The 19,842-nt window shown below is 44.8% G+C and overlaps 1 protein-coding gene across 9 annotated transcripts in view; it reads left to right on the forward strand.

Annotated features, from left to right (window-relative positions):
• zmynd8 (zinc finger, MYND-type containing 8) overlaps nucleotides 1-19,729 on the forward strand; it is a 31,720-nt gene extending 11,991 nt beyond the window's left edge. For 6 of the 9 annotated variants that reach the window (XM_079510939.1, XM_079510936.1, XM_079510934.1 and 3 more), the window contains 19 exons: nucleotides 669-893; nucleotides 1,037-1,150; nucleotides 4,482-4,547; nucleotides 4,775-4,867; nucleotides 4,953-5,040; nucleotides 5,125-5,180; nucleotides 5,268-5,345; nucleotides 5,456-5,571; nucleotides 5,667-6,166; nucleotides 6,285-6,419; nucleotides 7,030-7,185; nucleotides 8,217-8,753; nucleotides 10,611-11,126; nucleotides 11,266-11,465; nucleotides 13,784-13,864; nucleotides 13,988-14,066; nucleotides 14,167-14,406; nucleotides 17,572-17,735; nucleotides 18,744-19,729. In XM_079510939.1, the coding sequence (XP_079367065.1) occupies nucleotides 669-893; nucleotides 1,037-1,150; nucleotides 4,482-4,547; nucleotides 4,775-4,867; nucleotides 4,953-5,040; nucleotides 5,125-5,180; nucleotides 5,268-5,345; nucleotides 5,456-5,571; nucleotides 5,667-6,166; nucleotides 6,285-6,419; nucleotides 7,030-7,185; nucleotides 8,217-8,753; nucleotides 10,611-11,126; nucleotides 11,266-11,465; nucleotides 13,784-13,864; nucleotides 13,988-14,066; nucleotides 14,167-14,406; nucleotides 17,572-17,735; nucleotides 18,744-18,893 (3,594 nt within the window). In that variant the 3' untranslated portion in view covers nucleotides 18,894-19,729. Of the gene's footprint in view, nucleotides 1-668; nucleotides 894-1,036; nucleotides 1,151-4,481; nucleotides 4,548-4,774; nucleotides 4,868-4,952; nucleotides 5,041-5,124; nucleotides 5,181-5,267; nucleotides 5,346-5,455; nucleotides 5,572-5,666; nucleotides 6,167-6,284; nucleotides 6,420-7,029; nucleotides 7,186-8,216; nucleotides 8,754-10,610; nucleotides 11,127-11,265; nucleotides 11,466-13,783; nucleotides 13,865-13,987; nucleotides 14,067-14,166; nucleotides 14,407-17,571; nucleotides 18,497-18,743 lie in introns of those variants that run through there. The other 3 variants (XM_079510940.1, XM_079510941.1, XM_079510942.1) reach the window with 3 other exon arrangements.
• Nucleotides 19,730-19,842: the final 113 nt, after the last annotated feature.

The following is a 19,842-nucleotide window of genomic DNA, read 5'->3' on the forward strand; positions in this document are numbered from 1 at the left end:
CTCATGGCCACCAGACACGGCGCGCCTCCGTCAGGACATCAGTGATAATGACAATGCTACAATCGCAGATAATGACATACTGAACAGTGAGGATGCCAGTATGGACATTTTGGCACCATTCAAACGTGCTGATAACAGGATGATTTCGCAGTAAAGCCACTCGTCTGTCTGTCTGTCCAGAACTTTCAAATGCTACTACAGTTCAATTTGACCATTGATGGGTATCTCTGTGTCCTGACTGGCTGTGAGTCAGGACACAGTGACATTTGTGATGTATCTAAATGTATTTAAAGACATTGTAACAGTTGCTGATAAATTAGTATTTATTAAATGTAATGTTGTACGTACATACTTACTTCGAACCTGGGCACTGCCAACCCAGCGCATGAGTCTTTTTTCAGATTCCAGCAAACATAACCTAAAAGTATTCATTCTAAAATTGAACAGCACATTCAATTAAGAACAGCAAACGTATAACATTTCAATACAGTTTTACAGTTTGAATATATAACACGGCTGTTGCAGTATGTACTGTTTATTTAGTATAGAAGTGTGTGTAGCCTGTGATTTCAGCATGCCCATTGCTCACCTTGTGTCCATTCTAACAGATGTTTATTCTCCTGAAGTCTCATTGCTATTTTGATTTGTTTCTTTTGTCCGCATTCCAGTCAGAACTAAGACATGGTCCCTTTTACTACGCGAAGCAGCCAGCACTCACTAGTACGGACCCTGTTGATGTTGTACCACAAGACGGCAGGAATGACTTCTACTGCTGGCTGTGCCACCGTGAGGGCCAAGTGCTCTGCTGTGAGCTCTGCCCCAGGGTGTACCACGCCAAGTGCCTCAAACTCCCAGCCGAGCCCGAGGGCGACTGGTTCTGTCCAGAGTGTGAGGTACATACTCATGAACGTGTATACGGGTGATGGGACCCCTGTGTAGCTGTAAGCAGTCAGTGTTTCAATCAATTCTGGATGACTTTTCAGGAATATGTGGAACTCCTCAAATTGTCAACTCTTTTCTTCTTGGTGTCTTTCAGAAAATAACAGTTGCAGAGTGTATAGAGACTCAGAGCAAAGCAATGATGATGTTAACTTTAGACCAGCTGTCTTACCTGCTTAAGTTCGCCCTACAGAAGATGAAACAGCCAGGTGTAAGTACATTGATGATTGATTGATGATTTTAGTGGAGAATTTCAACTGATTATTTAGGTTTGGGGTGGGAATCATTTTCACTATAAAGAAGGGCTGGGTGATATCATATAAAAAAAATGTATCAACTATTTTAGATTTTTTCAAATCACCAATTTAGTCATAATGCCAATTCCACCTACATGTTTATAGACCCTGAAACTGGCAACCCTACTGTTTGGTCTGGAAAGGGTATAGAGTAGTGAGTAGACAACCACATGTCTCCTTTCAGCGGGAGGACATAACATGTGCAGAGGAGCACACTATACCTCCCAAATTTGCTCCTAATTGAACAGACGTCTCAAACAAGCTGTAGGAGGCACTAGTTCAGCGTCAGAGAAGGCCCTCCCCTGCCAGCTTTGCACTCACAAACATGTGAGTGTCCGGCCAAGCTGGAGGTACCGTGGGGGAATCAACCACAGTAGTGGGAAGGTACAACCTGGTCGACCCATAATTCAATATGCCTTTTGGCAATGTATATCTTTATGCATTTTCTTTAAAGTTGCCTTTTTTAATATTCTTTCATAAGTTATGCTTTGTTCTTGATGACAATGAGAGAGAGACTGTAAAGGTGGTAGAGAGAGAGTGGGAATGACATGCAGCAAAGAGACTTGGGTTGGATTCGAACCCAGGCCAGTTGTATGAATTTTTACACCGCAAAACTGCCTTTATCAAATGCAATCAGATATGCACAGAATAACAATGCATATACAATCATGCTTTTATTATATAGAGTATGCTTTTAGATGCTATAGATTGTGCTTGTATGTTTGTAAGAACAAAAAAAAAGTCAGCAGCGGCGGGACTTCAGTGGAAGCGAGCTGCAGGGCCTCAGGGGTGAGCTGCAGCGGCGGGGCCTCAGAGGTGAGCTGCAGCGGTGGGGCCTCAGAGGTGAGCTGCAGTGGCACAGCCTCAGGTGAGCTGCAGCAGCACAGCCTCAGGTGAGCTGCAGCGGCGGGGCCTCAGAGGTGAGCTGCAGCGGTGGGGCCTCAGAGGTGAGCTGCAGCGGCGGGGCCTCAGAGGTGAGCTGCAGCGGCGGGGCCTCAGAGGTGAGCTGCAGCGGCATAGCCTCAGAGGTGAGCTGCAGTGGCACAGCCTCAGAGGTGAGCTGCAGCGGCACAGCCTCAGAGGTGAGCTGCAGTGGCACAGCCTCAGAGGTAAGCTGCAGCGGCACAGCCTCAGGTAAGCTGCAGCGGCACAGCCTCAGAGGTGTGATGCAGTGGCACAGCCTCAGAGGTGAGCTGCAGCGGTGGGGCCTCAGAGGTGAGCTGCAGTGGCACAGCCTCAGGTGAGCTGCAGCAGCACAGCCTCAGGTGAGCTGCAGCGGCGGGGCCTCAGAGGTGAGCTGCAGCGGCGGGGCCTCAGAGGTGAGCTGCAGCGGCGGGGCCTCAGAGGTGAGCTGCAGCGGCGGGGCCTCAGAGGTGAGCTGCAGCGGCATAGCCTCAGAGGTGAGCTGCAGTGGCACAGCCTCAGAGGTGAGCTGCAGCGGCACAGCCTCAGAGGTGAGCTGCAGTGGCACAGCCTCAGAGGTAAGCTGCAGCGGCACAGCCTCAGGTGAGCTGCAGCGGCACAGCCTCAGAGGTGTGATGCAGTGGCACAGCCTCAGAGGTGAGCTGCAGCGGCACAGCCTCAGGTGAGCTGCAGTGGCACAGCCTCAGAGGTGTGATGCAGTGGCACAGCCTCAGAGGTGAGCTGCAGCAGTGGAGGCTCTGTGGCGCTGAGCTGCAGCAGTGTATGGGCATCGCTGTGCGGCGGTGGCAGGATCTCGGCGTCACCGTGTGGCGGCCTCTCTGCATTGCTGTACAGGCCTCTCTGGTGCTGCTGGCCGGTGGCGATGAAGCCTATCTGGTGCTGGGCTGAAGCGTGGGCTCTGGTGCACTGGGAGGCAGTAAGGGCTTCTGGACGCATTGGTGGCCTCTAGACAGACAGGTTGAGGGGGAACAGGATCTGGGCAGGTGGGTTCCAGGCTCATGAACCCAAGCCGAATTGATGGAGCAGGCTGGTTGCTAGCCAACTGGAGTCTAGTAGGCCTGGGGCTAGCTGACTGGAACACAGGCTGGGGAGCAGGACAAACTGGAGGTACTGCTTCCAGCTGCTGGTGGTTGTTGGAAATCAAGGATGCCAACATAGCAGTTAATTACCTGGCTGTTCCATCCACCAGTCATGCTAGAAGGTTTCTTCTTCATCAAACAAAATGTCTCTTTCAATGCCAACCGTAGAGCCGTTTCCTGCTGCCTAATACAGGTGGTGTTCTTAATAGCACTTGATAGCAACGAGGTCGTCGTCGATTTCCTGGAGTTTTGGACCCAAGTGCAGAACCACGCAGGCAGGCAGATCAAGTTCAATGATGATTTATTAACAAACTGGACAGACATAATGTTGGGCAGGACACACCATGACAATAACTATAAACTGGCAACACTGAACACAGGCTTAAATAGACACAGACAAACTAGACACAGGTGAAACATTAACTACAAACAACACATTGGCTGAGACTTAACTGGACACAGGTGAACTACACTTGTTTGTTTAACTGCTGCCCTAAACAAACATTAAAAGTCCATAGACTTGCCTGCCATTCGATTTATGTCATAAGTGCTCTAAACAAACAAGCCCATAGACTTGGTCACCATATGACGTCATTTTCAAAAGCCATGCATTGGAGGGGCTGGTGCCACTCAAAAAGCACATTATTAAGATAACTGATATATATTCAACATTTAAGATGTTTTTTGCAGATACTTTTGTATCTCCAAAAACATAATCGCAAATATATCTTATCGCCCAGCCCTACTACAAATAGTTTGCTCTCTGTTTACTTTTTTTTCTTTCTTTTTCATTGCTACCTGTGCTAAATATTCCACATCCCACAAATTGTATCTATTGAATAGTGGCATGAATTTGTTGTTACCAGTCATGTTATTCCAATCATGCTCACAAAGCAAATCACAGTTGAATGTTATTGGGCTTGTTTTTTTGCTGTCATGCTTTTCCTATTCCATTCCATAATGCCTGATGCCAGTTTTTAAAATATTAACTTTTGTGTCTTTGGCATGATGAGTTGATTATATGCATGTACTATAAGGCATGTATTACGCCACTAACAACCAGACTCATAAACTGTAGTTGACCTGTGTGATCTGGCTGGAGTTCAGAAAGTTACTAGTTGGTAGTGAGGACACAGCTGCCCTCTTTTTTTTTATACGTCGTCGTATACGACCCCTTCACTTCAACGACGTTTGTCAACAGGGTCGTGCGACAAAGTATAAATTAAGCCTAACTCTCTTTCAGGACCAACCCCGCTCGTCACCTTTCTCCCCACACGCAGCTTCCACGCAGAGAAAAGCTTTTAATTGGGTAATAAATCACACCACTAACAAGACCCCATCATAATTTTCTTCTTCTGTTATCTTTTGTTTCAAGTAGCCTTTTTTAGAGCTTTGTTCGTCGATATTGTCTGTCCACGGGGAGGTTTGACAGCATGTTGTGATTGTTGTGGTGTGCAGTGGTGGTGGTCAGAGCTGTGGAGTGTGTTGCACCCCTTTGTTCACCGTATGTTTCTATATTCTGTGCACCTTGTCCAGACGGAACCCTTCCAGAAGCCTGTGCCCGTTGAACAGCACCCAGATTATGCAGAGTACATTTTCCACGCAATGGATCTCTGCACATTGGAGAAGGTGAATCAGAGCATCATGCATTCACTTTGAGACAATTTGACAGGACACTCACTGACTTTTTTTCCCTTTATTTTGTGTTTTGCAGAATATCAAAAAGAAAATGTATGGTTGCACAGAGGCCTTCTTGGCAGATGTCAAATGGATTCTTCACAACTGCATAATATACAACGGAGGTATGTTGCCCAGCTTAGACCGGCTACAAGTTTGATCCAGCCTTTTAATCAGTTGTTTAATACAGACAAATCACCTTCTTTTAGGCAATCACAAACTCACAGCTACAGCTAAAGTGATAGTGAAAATCTGTGAACACGAGGTGAGTATGTGTGCCGATAGGGGAGGGCACAAAATGGTTTTAGTTGGGAACAGGAACTTCATACATCCTTTGTTGCTTGTTTTGCAGATGAATGAGATTGAGGTGTGTCCTGAATGCTATCTGTCAGCATGCCAAAAGAGGGACAATTGGTTCTGCGAGCCATGTGTAAGCTCACTAATTTCAACTATTTGATGATGATTATGATTCTACACAGTTTTATTGATATATTCTTATACACAAAATCTCTGCATCTCAACTGTTTCTCATATTTGCAGAGTAATCCACATCCTCTGGTCTGGGCCAAACTGAAAGGCTTTCCATTCTGGCCTGCCAAAGCGCTGCGAGATAAAGACGGACAAGTTGACGCTCGCTTCTTTGGACAGCATGACAGGTAATGGCTCTATCTATGTGCTTTAATTTCTTGGACTGGGAGGCACCTCACTGTGTCACATGGTGGGACGTTATGGTGTTAATCTTTATCCTCAGGGCTTGGGTCCCTTTAAACAATTGCTACCTCATGTCCAAAGAGATTCCCTTCTCTGTGAAGAAAACCAAGAGCATCTTCAACAGTGCCATGCAGGAGATGGAGGTGTACGTAGAGAACATGAGGAAGAAGTTTGGAGTGTTCAACTACGCCCCCTTCAGGACGCCCTATGCCCCTGATAACCATTTTCAGATGCTGCTCGACACCTCCAACCCTGCGTCTACCCCCATCAATCCTGAGAAGCAGGAGAAGATCAAGCTGAGCTTTGATATGACAGCGTCTCCCAAGATATCACTCAGCAGAGGTGTGATGTCTGGGGCTGGAATAGGTGGGACCATGGCAGGCCGGCGAATAGCTGTTAATGACGTGGCTCGTTCGCCGATGAGCACTAACTCCTCTGCCCATACGGGCTCGGATGGGGAACAGGACACGGCAGACAAGTCCCAGACAAAAGCTGCAAACAGCCAGTATAGCACAGGGGAGGAGTCCATGGACTGTACAGGTATACGCAGACAGACACTTTATCATGTCTGCATCCAGACAGAATTAATGCATTTTTTGTATGTGTATTCTAGGCCGGATTGCACATAGGATACTTAACAATAGTTTTCTTCATACAGCATCACCTGCCTATGGACGATCTGTTGCTGCAGGCAATGCCTTGGACAGTCCCAAACCATTCCATTCTCAAGCCCCCCTTTCTGCCAAGCAGGAGAAGACTCCACCAACAGGAAGCATTTTAAACCTCAACCTAGGTGAATCTCTCATTAGGCATAGGATATTTGTGGCCATGCTTCATAATGGCTATTCTCTATGAGCAAATATAGATATGGTGAACTAAACTTTTAAGGTAGCTCTCCACTGCACCAACGTTGGCGGCATAAGTGTTGGAAAGTGTCTTTTGCCACAATTCTGCAGTTAAATGGGCGGTGGGTACACTGCCGCGTGTGGTCGCAAGTTGTAGGGAAGCGGTGAAAGCCAACCCAGCAAGCATGGTCGACTTCCGACCGTCTAATAGCAGCGGGCTTGTTGTTGACAAAGATATCAAGCCATATGCACCATAGTAGCCTTCTGTCGGTGTCGGCTCTCAGGTACATTCACAGCAACCTTTTTCACACCTTCCAAGTCCAACTGACTTATCTTCCGACTTCATTGGACTGCTAGTCTGTAGTAATCTGTAGTAGTCTGTTAGGTGGAGAGCTACCTTTATTGTTAGTTGAGCCGTTGTGAAGAGGTGAGTGCATAACTATTCTAATGAGGCTGTCTGTACGTATGTCACTGTCTGCACAAAGTGCACATTTGTCCACCAAAAAGAAGGAGCTAAGCTTTATTTAGATTTTTCGATTGTGTGTTGTGTCCTGCCAGATCGGAGTAAAGCAGAAATGGACCTAAAAGAGTTGAGTGAGACTGTTCAGCAGAAGCAGGGGCCCATGCCGGTCCTCACCTCACCCAAAAGACAAATCAAGAGCCGCTTCCAACTCAACTTGGACAAGACCATTGAAAGTTGCAAGGCCCAGCTAGGTGAGGGACTGTTTTCAGTGAGCAGGTAGAGTAAAAAAGAGTGATTGAATGAAGCAATAACATCCCACACGTAATAATGATTTCGAAGTTGATTTCAAAGTTGGTGATGTTGAGTTACAACACCATAAAGGCCCAGGTTTGATTCCTGGCAGCGGTGCCTGTGGCTCGGCCAGGCCATTCAATGAACACAATTTAGTGAATGTACCCTTCGCTTCGCTAAGCCCCACCCACTCCACGCTGCCAGACCAAGGACTGGCAAGCAGTCCCCTCCAATTATGGGCCGGGCCTCCAACACTTTGTGACTTTTTCCTCCAGAACTCTTCCTCGAGCCCATCCGAGGACCTCCTCGCCTGGACACATCTCCGACATTATGAACGACAGATGTAAACAAAATAAGAAAAGAAATGTCGAGCGATAAAAATACGCGATTTAGCAATAAATCCACCATCTACGGTTGGAGCTGAGAGGTGCGCTCGGCATGGAGTTTTTTTTATTTACCAGTATTTCTTTTTTCGCCTCTATCACTGGTGTAATAACATCAGAATTCGGTAAGGAATTCCAAAGATTTCAGCTTTGGAAAAGGGCAGGGTGAAAAGACGCCTTCCAACCGTTTTCTGGGTACTTGGAATCTGTTGCTGGTTCCTAGTCACCATCGCGTTATCGTGATATTCCTATTGTTTGTGTGCGGGCGTTGGGTGAAATAACATCGACAGCTTGCCAGACGTTGCCAGACCAGCGACGGTTGCTAAGCTAGCATTGGACAATCACTTTTGGGGTGGGCTTTAGCGAAGGGGCCATTGTTTCCAGTGGTATTTGTCCTTGACTAGCGATTCCTACTGGTTGGTGAGGTGCCTGTTCTGTTGGGAGGGGAACTGCAGAAGATGGAGTGAAACTCCTTGCTGTCAGGTAAAACACAGAGACTATAGTAACTCCATGTTTATCAAGGCTGGCAGTGATAGAGAATTGCCAATGACTCAATTTGTTAAAAACATTTTTTGAATGAAACCCACTGTTTTCTTGGCTTTGTGCAGGCATAAATGAGATCTCTGAAGATGTATATAAGGGCGTAGAGCACAGCGATTCGGAGGATTCTGATAAATCGGACTCCAGTGACAGTGAGTATGCCAGTGACGAGGAGCAGAAGCCCAAAGAAAGCCAGGATGCTCCTTCTAATGACAAAGGCCAAAAAGAGCCTTCCAAAACCCGACTGAAGGACCAACCTCCATCCACAAACCAAGATAAGGACAGCAAATCTGAGAATCCGGTGGTATCAAAATGCTCTTCAAGTGACGAAGGTGCTACCGTTTCTGATACCGCATCTAAAGAGAGGCCATGTAGCATATCTGATAAAGCGGGCCAAGAGAAGACAAAAGCAGTTCCGGCATCACCTGTTCCCAGAGCGAAACCTCCGGTCAAAGAGGAGGTAAGGAAGCCGGTGCCAGTAGACGACTCTGATTCAGAGAGGGAGCTGGTCATTGACCTGGGAGATGAACAAGGAGGCAGAGAGAGGAAGCGGACTAGAAGAGACAACACTGCTGTTAAAGAGTCGTCTGCCAGTAAGACTGAGGGTGAGTGTTTTGTTTTTTCTAAGGGTGATGATATTACTGTACTACTGTGAGCTCAGTTATTGCAAGGGTAAGTAGTAAGCCTTGCCGAGCCATGAGGCCCATAGGGCAGGAGCCCATCTCCTGTTACTGTAGTGTGAGGCAGCTTGATATACAAGTACACTCCCTGGACAGGAGGTACAACTACACTACACCCCTTGGACATGACCCTAGTATGTCGCAGGGCGAAGTACCTCTAATTTACCTGTTCACCACCGCTGTGTGTCTAAGGGTTCGAATCCACCGTGGTGCATCTGGTTTGGCGGGAGTGTTCGGTGGAGGGTTAGTAGTAGTGACTCCTGTGGGTTGGGGACTGGGGTGGCGCTTGTCATTCTACCGGTGGGGGCTCCTCAATGGCAGGTGGGCCAGCAGAAGTGTACAATAAGAGGGGGCAGTTAATTGGGATAAAAAACAATTGCTATGCTCCATGAATTGCTGTAGAATTTGCTCTGCATACTCCTCATGCTCTCCAGATGATGGCCCCTACTGATTTTGGTGATACATGGTATTTGCCATCATTAGGTCTAAATCTTAAAACACAAGATACAGTATCTCAAAATCTAATGGGCAGATTGGTAAGGCCATTCATACTCCCTGGAGAATTAAACTTCCTCTAGTGCAGGGATGTTAAAAGAAAGGAATCAAAAAGAGACAAAAGGTAGAAGGCGTGGCCGAGACTGTTTCGACCCCATCCATCCATCTGTGTATGTGTGGGTATGTGTTCGTCCATCCATCCGTCCGTCTGTACAGCTTATCTCCGGCATCGTTGAACTGATCAGCGTGAAACTGTGCACGCACACTCCCTGGAAGCCAAACTTCATATCAGCCTGTTATAACGCCACCAGGAGGCCGAATTTAGCAAAACCCATTTTTTTTTATTCTTTTTTTAAAGATTTTTTTTTTTGCGGCTTATGCCTTTTATTGGTTTTTGAAGGGACAGACAATAGGCTGACAGGAAACGGGAGAGAGATGGGGGAAGACATGCAGTAAAGGCCGTGTCGGGCTCGGGAGTCGAACCCGCGGCACACTGCGACTGGATTACCAGTCGGGTGCCCAGACGGTTACGCCACCGCCTGGGCCCAAAACCCATTTTTTGATATCATATTACTCCTACAGATTTTGTCCAAACATGGTGCAATTTGGTACAAATTGGGTCCTATCTTGCACGCCGCCTTGCCCCTTATCGTTAAACTTCTTTGGCATTTTTTTCTATTTTGAAAAATATTTTTAAATAGTTCAAAGCCAATCTACAAGCTCACAACATGTCGATGTAGATCGGCTAGTTTAACTATTTTAAAATGTTTTTTTATTAAATAGTAAAATTTTGTTAAGTTTAGGGATAAAGGGTAAGGCATGCAAGATTGCTGGGAAACTTTGCACGCCCACTAAGCCAAGGAAGAACCTCCATCCCAGTTTAAGTAGTGCTTGTTATGGCAAAAGGCAATTTATTTTGTATTAATTGGATTTATTCACTTTAAACTTTTGCTGTGGTTTACAATAATATGTGTTCATACTGCTGTGATTATACAATATATGGGTATTGCACACCCAAAGTCTAGCACTATAATAATCTAATATTCCTTTTCTTTCATTGTATCCTCACTGGTGAGAGCGTGTGGCTGGAAATGTTGGTCAATTGGATTGGAAACATGAAAATTGTTTTATTTTGTAGCATTAGCTGCCTTAGATTACCACTATCTGAAAACATCCACGACTTTGCTGAAATTAGATTAATTAGCTTTCTATAGATTGCCACTATATGAAAACATTCACAACTTTGCTGAAATTATATTAATTAGCATTCTGTTTCCCTCTGTGCAGGTAAAGCCCCCACTCCTTCAGCTTCTCAGTCTCAACACAACAAAGCCACTTCCTCAACCTCAACCAATGTCAAAGACTCTACACAGCCCCCCAAGGCCCTTCCTGTTACTATGGTCGGCTTCGCCACTGCCTCTCCTGGAGCCATGAGCCCCGCCACCACCCTGTCCAACGCCACCCCAGCATCGACCCTCGCCTCCTCCTCAGCTCCCGCCGCTCCGGTATTGAAAAAGCAGCGCCCTCTGCTGCCCAGGGAGACTGTGCCAGTAGTGCAGAGAGCTGTGGTCTGGAATCCCACTGCTAAGTTCCAGACCTCTTCTCAGAAGTGGCACATGCAGAAGGTGCAGCGGCAGCAGCAGAACCAGCAGTCTACGGCGACTGCACAGCCACAGGTGCCCTCCCCAGAACAAGGCCAGGCACAGGCAACACTCAGCCAGGCTCAGGCCACGGCAGCAGTCACCACAGCGGCGTCTATGTCAACACAGAGCACACGCTATCAGACCAGGCAGGCTGCCAAAGGTAGATCAAACTTGGTACAGGTTCTAATGAAAGTGTAATGGACGATTCAACATATACTGTGGTTAATCGGTTCTAGCCAAAAAACGTCCTGGTTTGGATGCATTAATGTCAGTGATCAGCTGTCCTCTTCTCATTCTAGCTGTTCAGCAAAAAGATACTCCTCCACTCGTCATGTCCACCTCCGCTGTAACCCTGGTAACCAGTGCTCCAGTCTCTGTGGCTGCGACGACAGCGTCCGGTCTAGGCACAGCCTCTTCCTCCTCCTCAGTTTCAGGAGACATGCAGATCCCCATGGCCTCAGCAGACATTGCAGCAGACATCACAAAGTACACAAATAAAGTGAGTATTCGTAGATTGATCGCTAATAGTATAAATGTGTAACGCATTTCATGCACAAAGGCAATTCATGAATTCAAGGTGCTTTACATAAGACTGCACAAGATGGCACTCGACAGAGTGCAGTCCTAGTTGTCATTGGTGATATGGCCCACCACCACTGTGTCGTGAGCAAACTGGGCAGTTCTTGGCCACTGACGACAGTGTGCGGAGAGTACAGCAGGGACTCGGTATGCAGGGGGACTTGGGTTTTTAGGGTGAGGGTGGTAGAGGTGATTGCCCACCCTGACCACTTGAGGTCTGGCAGTCAGGAACTCCAGTACCCAGTTAGCAAATAAGCCCCGCCCTACTAGTAGTAGCCGGCGGGGTAAAACGAGCACTCCCTGGGAAAGTGTCTCCTACTAATACAATATTTGCACCAGTTGCACTGTAGGGTTCGGTCACAGGCATGCCATCTTGTTAGTCAGCCTGGTGAGGACTATGGTATTAAAGGCAGAGCTGTAATCAATAAATAACAGCCTGGCATATTTCCTCTCTTTGTTGTCGTCAGTACTGTAGGCAAACTGCAATTCCAAGGTGCTGGGGGAGAGGTGCCAATGTGATGCTTAACTAGCTTACTGAGACAATGGTGGACCTTTTTGAAGCATGTGGAGAGTGGAGACCACAGACTGGGCTGGGGAAACGTATGGTGGTGAATACTGCCACCAGGAGGTCAGCACAGGTCTTGATGACCCACCCAGGGATGCAGTATGGGCCGTCTGCTTTCCTGATGTTCACTCTTTTTCACACCCCTCTCACATCCTGTTCATTAAATACGAGCGTGTTTACTTCCACAGGGGTGGAATACTCCCTATCCTTGTTGTCCATAGGGCTACGTATGCCAGCTGCGGGGCTAGCGCTAGCATTATTAATGTTGGCATCAAGCCTTCTGTAGAAATATTCTGATCGCTCGTCAGTGTGCCTTCATCGCTCTTGATCACACACCTCCTGCATTGTTCTGTTGGACCTGAGCTTCCACTTGATCCATATAACACTGCTTTGCATCAGTTAATCAGGTTAATCCACTTCACTCATAGCGTCCCACAGGGATGGTTTTGTCTCAGAGCTCTGGTGCCTAACCTCCCACGTTAGTACTACCTCCGGTTTAGTTTTCTGTTTGTATACCGGAGTGAGAAGAAATCGCATTATGATCTGAATTCCCTATACCGCTAGCCTGTGAGACAAACCACATTTGAATTATAGTATTTGAAGATCAAGTTTAATAAATGTTTTAACGGAAATTGATGCCTGTTTGCGGACATTTGTTCAAGCATATTCTGTCAAACATCTGTCAAAGCTGGCTAGCTGGCTAAAAGTCAAGCAAAGAACAAGATTTTTGTACAGGATCTCCTCACTGGTCAATAACAATAGATTGAGGACTCTTGTAGTTGCACTCATCTGGGATCCGATGGTAATTCCGACGGAGCATTAGTCCGACATCCGGGAACAACGGTCGGACTAGTGCTCGAACATGTGCTGTTCCCATGCTTGCGGTTATGGTTAGGTTAGGGTTTGAGGTAGGTTGTCAGTCTAATGACTGCAATTCGGAACTGGCCCCAAAAAAGGCATAGCCTACCTGTCCCCCTGAGCTGTTTACTGTACATATTTTTGAGGGGCCCTAGCCCCTCCTGTGCCCAGCTTTCCGGGTTTGTGTAAACACAGACATTGAAGACAAAAGTGAAGACGGCAAAGTGAGGACGCAAATTGTGATTGGCCGGTGTGATTGGGTGGGAGATGTGCCATTGGTTGAGCATCGCATAACGATTGTGCCACGGGGGGACACCCCGTTGTGTATATACAGTATGTATATGTGGCTGACATCTATGGGGATGAGCACCCCCATAGCGATGATTTGATTGGCTGAGCAATGTACGTATTGAGTATAAAAAGTGAGGACAGAAAAGTGAGATTGCCAATTGTGATTGGCCGGAATGTGATGATGTATGATGATAAGAGCACCCCTCACTTAAGGTGTGATTTTTTTACTTTTTGTTTTCTACTTGTTTATATGATGTTTTTGCATAGTACATTTAATGATAGACAAATGTCTATCATTAAATGTTTCAATGAATTGAGTACAAAAGGACCCCAAATTCCCCAATGGAAACAAGCCAAACCTTGTATTGTACTGTACTTCCCTGTGCTCGCCCACGCAAACTCTTAAGTATTCAGTCAATCAATCAAAGCTGCCCACACGTTCTGTGACCATGATTAGCTATGATTTTTGGGTAGCAATTTAAAAGCTCTTTATTTTGTATCTGAATGTTGCTGTCTTCTTTCAGATTGTAGATGCAATCAACGGAACAATGACGGAAATCTACAACGATCTTAACAAAAGTACTTCAGGAAACACAATAGCAGAGGTATTTTTTTTTACTTCAGCCCTGGGAGGATGAACACATAACTGATAATGCAAATGATAGCACTGATCATGCAAATCATATTCAATGTCATGAAATGAGTGTCTTTTTGTGTTTTTGACACAGATTAAACGGCTGAGAATAGAAATAGAAAAACTACAGTGGTTGCATCAACAAGAGTTATCAGAAATGAAACACAATCTTGGTAAGAAAATGGTTTTATTTGGTTTTAATTGGTAAAATACTACATGTAGGCTTGTGCGTTTATTCAAGTTTGTTTGCTTACATACTGTGCACACATGCAGAGTTGACGATGGCAGAAATGAGGCAGAGTCTGGAGCAAGAGCGGGAGAGGTTGGTGGCTGAGGTGAAGAAACAGATGGAGGTGGAGAAGCAGCAGGCGGTAGATGAGACCAAGAAGAAACAGTGGTGTGCTAACTGCAGGAAAGAGGCCATCTTCTACTGTTGTTGGAACACAAGCTACTGTGATTACCCTTGCCAGCAAGCTCACTGGCCAGAACATATGAAGTCCTGCACACAGTCGGGTAAATAATTAGGAAAAATACGCTCAGTGGCCACATTAATAGGGCCAGTGCATAGGGAGGAGTTTCACTCAGAACGGGTTATTCTGGTTGCCATTTTCTTGCCTACCAGTAGGCTAGTAGGCTATAGTAGTAGGCTAGTAGACTATAGGGCCAGTGCATAGACGCCTTATCAGACGACGTCACACTGATAAGCAACAGCATGCGCGCATAAAGGCAGCAGAAAAACACCACCTCTCATAAGATGCAATGGAAAAGTTCCAACGGCACTCGCGTGTAAAAAATGCCCCATCAAACTTTTAGATGCTGTTTTTCTCCCAGTGTGGAGGAAGAATGATTAGGATTTTTATTGTGATCTCTCGCCCTTGAAATATATAATACATTGGTTTCTGTTGTGTTTGAACAATAATAGCAATTCAAAACAGTTGTCCTCAAAACCACACCTCCAGTCGCTGTCATAAGAACGGGAGGTGCGCTCATGAACACGGCAGCAGAGCCTATTTGTGCACGGCTGCACGCACACCTGCAGTCCATCAAGTATAATTTATGCTTCGTCCCGCTATGGTGTCGCGCACGCAGACCTCTACGCTCACAACAGATGCGACGTGAGCTTGTATATCAGCTGTTCTCTGTGTGCAGTACTGTTGCGCTTTGAAGTATAAATGTCTCCTAGGGTGCACCTCACTAGCCAACTCACAAGAGGAGGTTGAATGGACTGAAACCAGCACTCCCCAAAACAACAGGTTTGGAGATCTGTTGGGAATTGATTACATGAAACAGTCGTGCGCCCAGTCCCAATGTTTGTAAACAAATAATTGGTCTATGGGGAGGAGTTTCACTCAGAACGGGTTATTCTGGTTGCCATTTTTCTGCCTACCAGTAGGCTATAGTAGTAGGCGGCTAGGATTTCCAGCCTCACTGTGGAGACATATACCATTGTATACAATTAAATAAACACTGTATGGTTTGGGTGTTGGATGACAAAATAACATAACCTTGATCCACAAAAGTAATGGGTCTGCCCTGTCCGTTTTTATACTCTAACTTGTCCATTCCACCGTGGGCCGTCAGAATTATGCTTCCATTGTAGTCTTGCAGTGCGTTGACTGTCGGCGATATCAAATAATTAAATACGCGCTGTATGGTTTCTTTGATTTGGGTGTCAGCTGACAAAACGACATAACCTTCAGCAACACATGTATGCTCTGCTCTCTACCTGTCCTCAAACGAGCATGACAGTGTAATCAAAATAATAATGGTCAGATCGCATACAGACAGATTATTTATTTACTGCGGAGAGAACACATGTTTGACTGACCACTCGTCACTCTCATGGTGTTTCTGTTTTCCCCCTCTCCCTGGTTCCGTAAGGATATGTCCACATGTCTTCTCAAGTAAGATGTAAACATTGAGAACTGTTTTGACGTGAGGGGAGGCGGCTATCAGAACAGAACACCCGAACATTTTCTAACGGCGAATAATAATAATACCACTGTCGATCCAGAGCCATAGAGTAGAAGAGTTGTGACATGTCAAAGATAGTAGAGAGATGGAAGATGGTGTGCTGCAGTGACAGTGTACACACCAGCGTCACTGACGAGCAAACTTACGAACTACAGACTGGCAGCCAAGTAGCCTAGCATCCTACTAGCCTACATGTAGGCATAAAGATGGCTCCCAAATAAGCCAAAATCCTACCGAACGCGTCACTATGCCCTCCCCCTATAGGTACACCTGTTCATTAATGCAGACAACATACTCCTCCAAACAGAGTGACGTGGCTGCAACTCAGTATATAAACTATTGTATGCCGAAAGGGCTAAGAGGTTCAGTTACAGTTCCACCATTAGAATGAGCAAGTGACTTTGAACATGGTGTGATTGTTAGTGCTGGAAAGGATGGTTCCAGCATCTCTGATAACCTCCTGTACAGCACTGCTTCTCAACGAGCATCCAGTCACTCTTTTAGTGAGAGATGACTGGATAGTGACACATGCCTGATACTAAATAGGTGTGTACTGTGTGTACCTAATAAAAATGGCCATCGAGTGTATGTATTGCTGTATTGTGAATACAAATCATACGGTATTCATCTATGTATGCTGGCCCCCCCGCCCCTAAAACATGATCATCAGGTACTATGATTATACTTAGCCGCAATTTGCAACTCTAGATTTTTGAGTGGTGTAAACCACTCCTACAACTGGCTTTGTTAGTCTGTCTGTCTGTCTGTCTGTCTGTCTGTGCTCAAAATGAGAACGGTTGCTTTGGTCACCCAGTTCACACGGGTGTGATTTCATTACGTCAGACATTACGTCAGACCACGGCTGATCAGTCTATATAAGACCATACACCACTCAGTTCACACGGGTGTGATTTTTTTATAATGGGATGAATCTAGAGTTGCAATACCCTCCATTGACTCCCTACTCATCCAAATTGCGTTTGCGATCTGCTTGTATTAAACAACGTTAAACTCACCAACATTGCAGCTGTAGGCCAAGCTTGAATTATCCTCTTTCAATCTGCCAAGCTTGTTTTTCATAAAAATCCACCGTAGACATGTTATGAGCTACTTTCTGTCAAGAAATTGTGTGCAGGTGATTCTTTTTGCTGGAGTTTGGAAGCACTCGTCGTAAGTCACTGAACGGCCCTGCGTACCACCTGTTTCGAATCTGCACAGCCACATAATGCAGGCGGCAGCAGCGTGACCCGCTAACGAAAACGAGTGCTTCCAAACTGCAACACTTAGAAAAAGAATCACATGCACAGAATTTCTTGACAGAAAGTAGCTCATAACATGTCTATGGTGGATTTTTATGAAAAACAAGCTTGGCAGATTGAAAGAGGATAATTCAAGCTTGGCCTACAGCTGCAATGTTGGTGAGTTTAACGTTTAATACAAGCAGATTGCAAACGCAATTTGGATGAGTAGGGAGTCAATGGAGGGTATTGCAACTCTAGATTCATCCCATAATAATAAAAAAAAATCTAGAGTTTCAAATTGCGGCTAGATTATACTAGGAGGAAGGTTTTTTTGTATTTGTTTTTAGTGTTAAAAGATTTGTTTGGCTTGTTTTCATTTATTTTGCAACTGCTTTTTGTGAAAAGGTTAGGCACAATTTTCATGGATGTGCGGTTTATAACTATTTTGTTATCTAATTTTTAGCAACAGCCCCACAGCAAGAACCTGAGATGGAATCCACAGCAGATCTTCCTCCAAACAAAGGTTTAGGACAGTCTAGCAGTGGCCCAATGCCACTCAGAGACACTGCAATCTCTGCACCATCAGACAAAGACTGTGACATGGAAAAAAACACTGACAATGTTGCTGTAAGTTTGTCATAATCTGTCATTACCATACTTCAAGCTGTGGACATTTTGTTTGTGTACATGGATATTTCTCTGTGCCATTTTCTTAAACTGCTGCTACTGGAGCAACTCATTTTTTTATTTATTTTTTATTACCAGTTGTGGGCTCACATGCTACATTCAAATACACTCCCCACTTCAATTTGACAGATTGACAGCAAATAACCACTAGAGGGGGCCAGTTCCATGCAAAGGCCTTCAAAGCACTTTAATATTTCCATGTACACCTTTGCAGTAAATTGGGTGTATGCTAGTGCTTGACCTGAAAATATTAGGCTGTGAGCATAAGCGATTGGAGAATTTGTTTACAAAAATGTAATTCCATTTGACGGACCATTTAATTTTTAGACTGTTGACACAAATGTCTGTAAAATACTCAATATTATATGTTAACTTATTTGCATTACTGTAATGTTGCTTGTTCAGTAGCGCTCAGAGAAAATAACAGGTATAAACATTTTACATAGGCTGTTTATATATTCAATAGATACCTGCTCGAGAAAGAACAGCAGAGAGTGAAAACACTTGGAATTACAGATTTGTTTTTAAACATAATTTATGCCTTCCCTCTACTCCCCGATACCTACTTCCTCATGCACTAGTCTTACTGAAAAATAAACAAATTCTGTAGTGGGATTACATGTACGCCTGCATGCATCCAAAGGACAAACACATTTCAGACAACTGAAATGGGGGGAATTAAATGCTTCTATCATGCTGTTCAGCTGTTCACATTTGCACATTATTTTCTGCAAGTGCCCATAGCTGCAAGCAACTAGATACTATTTTAAATATGTTGAATATAGAGTTGCGACACCAACCATTGACAGCCCATACATCCAAGGTTTCCAAACAGAAAAGTCCTATTTGATTGTATTAAAGGACCACTTCACCACTTTTCAACTTCTCTTCCTATAATTGGTCCTAACTAATGTTCATGATAAAATACCACCATTGTTTCCTACTCAGTCTGTGTCTCATAGGAAGGCTGTGGGCAGTTCAGAAACCCATCCACCAGTGACATCATCGATGGAGCTAATAGAAACGGCAGGCTTTCTTTTCCTGAAAAGTTGCAATGCAAAAGTTGAAGCCATCGTTCTCACGATAATAAAAATATAAATATATTTTAAAACAAAACAAAAATCTGCCTAATGATGATGTCACTGGTGGACGGGTGTCCCAACTGCCCAAAGCCCTCCTATGAGACACAGACTATAGGAAAAAAAGGGTGGTGTTTTATCATGAACATTAGTGAGGACCAATTATATGAAGAGATATTGAAAAGTGGTGAAGTGGTCCTTTACATGATGTTAAACTCTCATTGCAGCTGTATGGAAAGCTTGAATTATCCTCTTTATTTCTATCTGCAAAGTTTTTTTGTTTCATAAAAATCCACCTTAGACATATTGGCTACTTTCTGACAAGAAATTCTGTGCAGGTGATACTGTTGGAGTTTGGAAGCGCTTGTTTTCTATAATGCAACGTCCTGCTGCCTCCTGCATATGTGCATTTTCTACACAGGTGGTACAAAGTTGTTGAGTGACTTCCAACAAGCACTTCCAAACTCCCAACATTCCAAAATTTCACCTGCGTGGAATTTCTTGACAGATCTTCTGGATGTATGGGCTGTCAATGGTTGGTGTTGCAACTCTATATTCAACATATTAAACATTGTATCTAGAATTGCTTGTGGCTACAAGTGCCACAGTTGACAATTGTATTGCCTATGTTGTGGGTGCCACTGTAATTCCTCAACAAATTGTTCACAAAAGGTTTTCTGTCATCCGTTTCAGTATATTGATTTAACTCTTTAAATAAGTTGTTTTACAGTATTTATTAAAAAAACTATTCTTTACTGTTTCTGTATAGTTTGGAAGTTCATACAAACTGTATATTTTTGTCAGCACGACAGTGTCATTGCTGATGTTTACATTCTGTACAATAAAAAAATACATACAATATTTTACCCCTTGGTCTTTATAAGGTAAGGCTGGCCTTACAGAAGAACTGCGTCAAACTTTATTTTAAAGGCTGCCTCAGTAATACATGCATAAACATTGGGCTGCCC

The sequence above is a fragment of the Electrona antarctica genome, assembly GCF_951216825.1.
Source record: "Electrona antarctica genome assembly, chromosome: 9".
Taxonomy (NCBI): domain Eukaryota; kingdom Metazoa; phylum Chordata; class Actinopteri; order Myctophiformes; family Myctophidae; genus Electrona; species Electrona antarctica.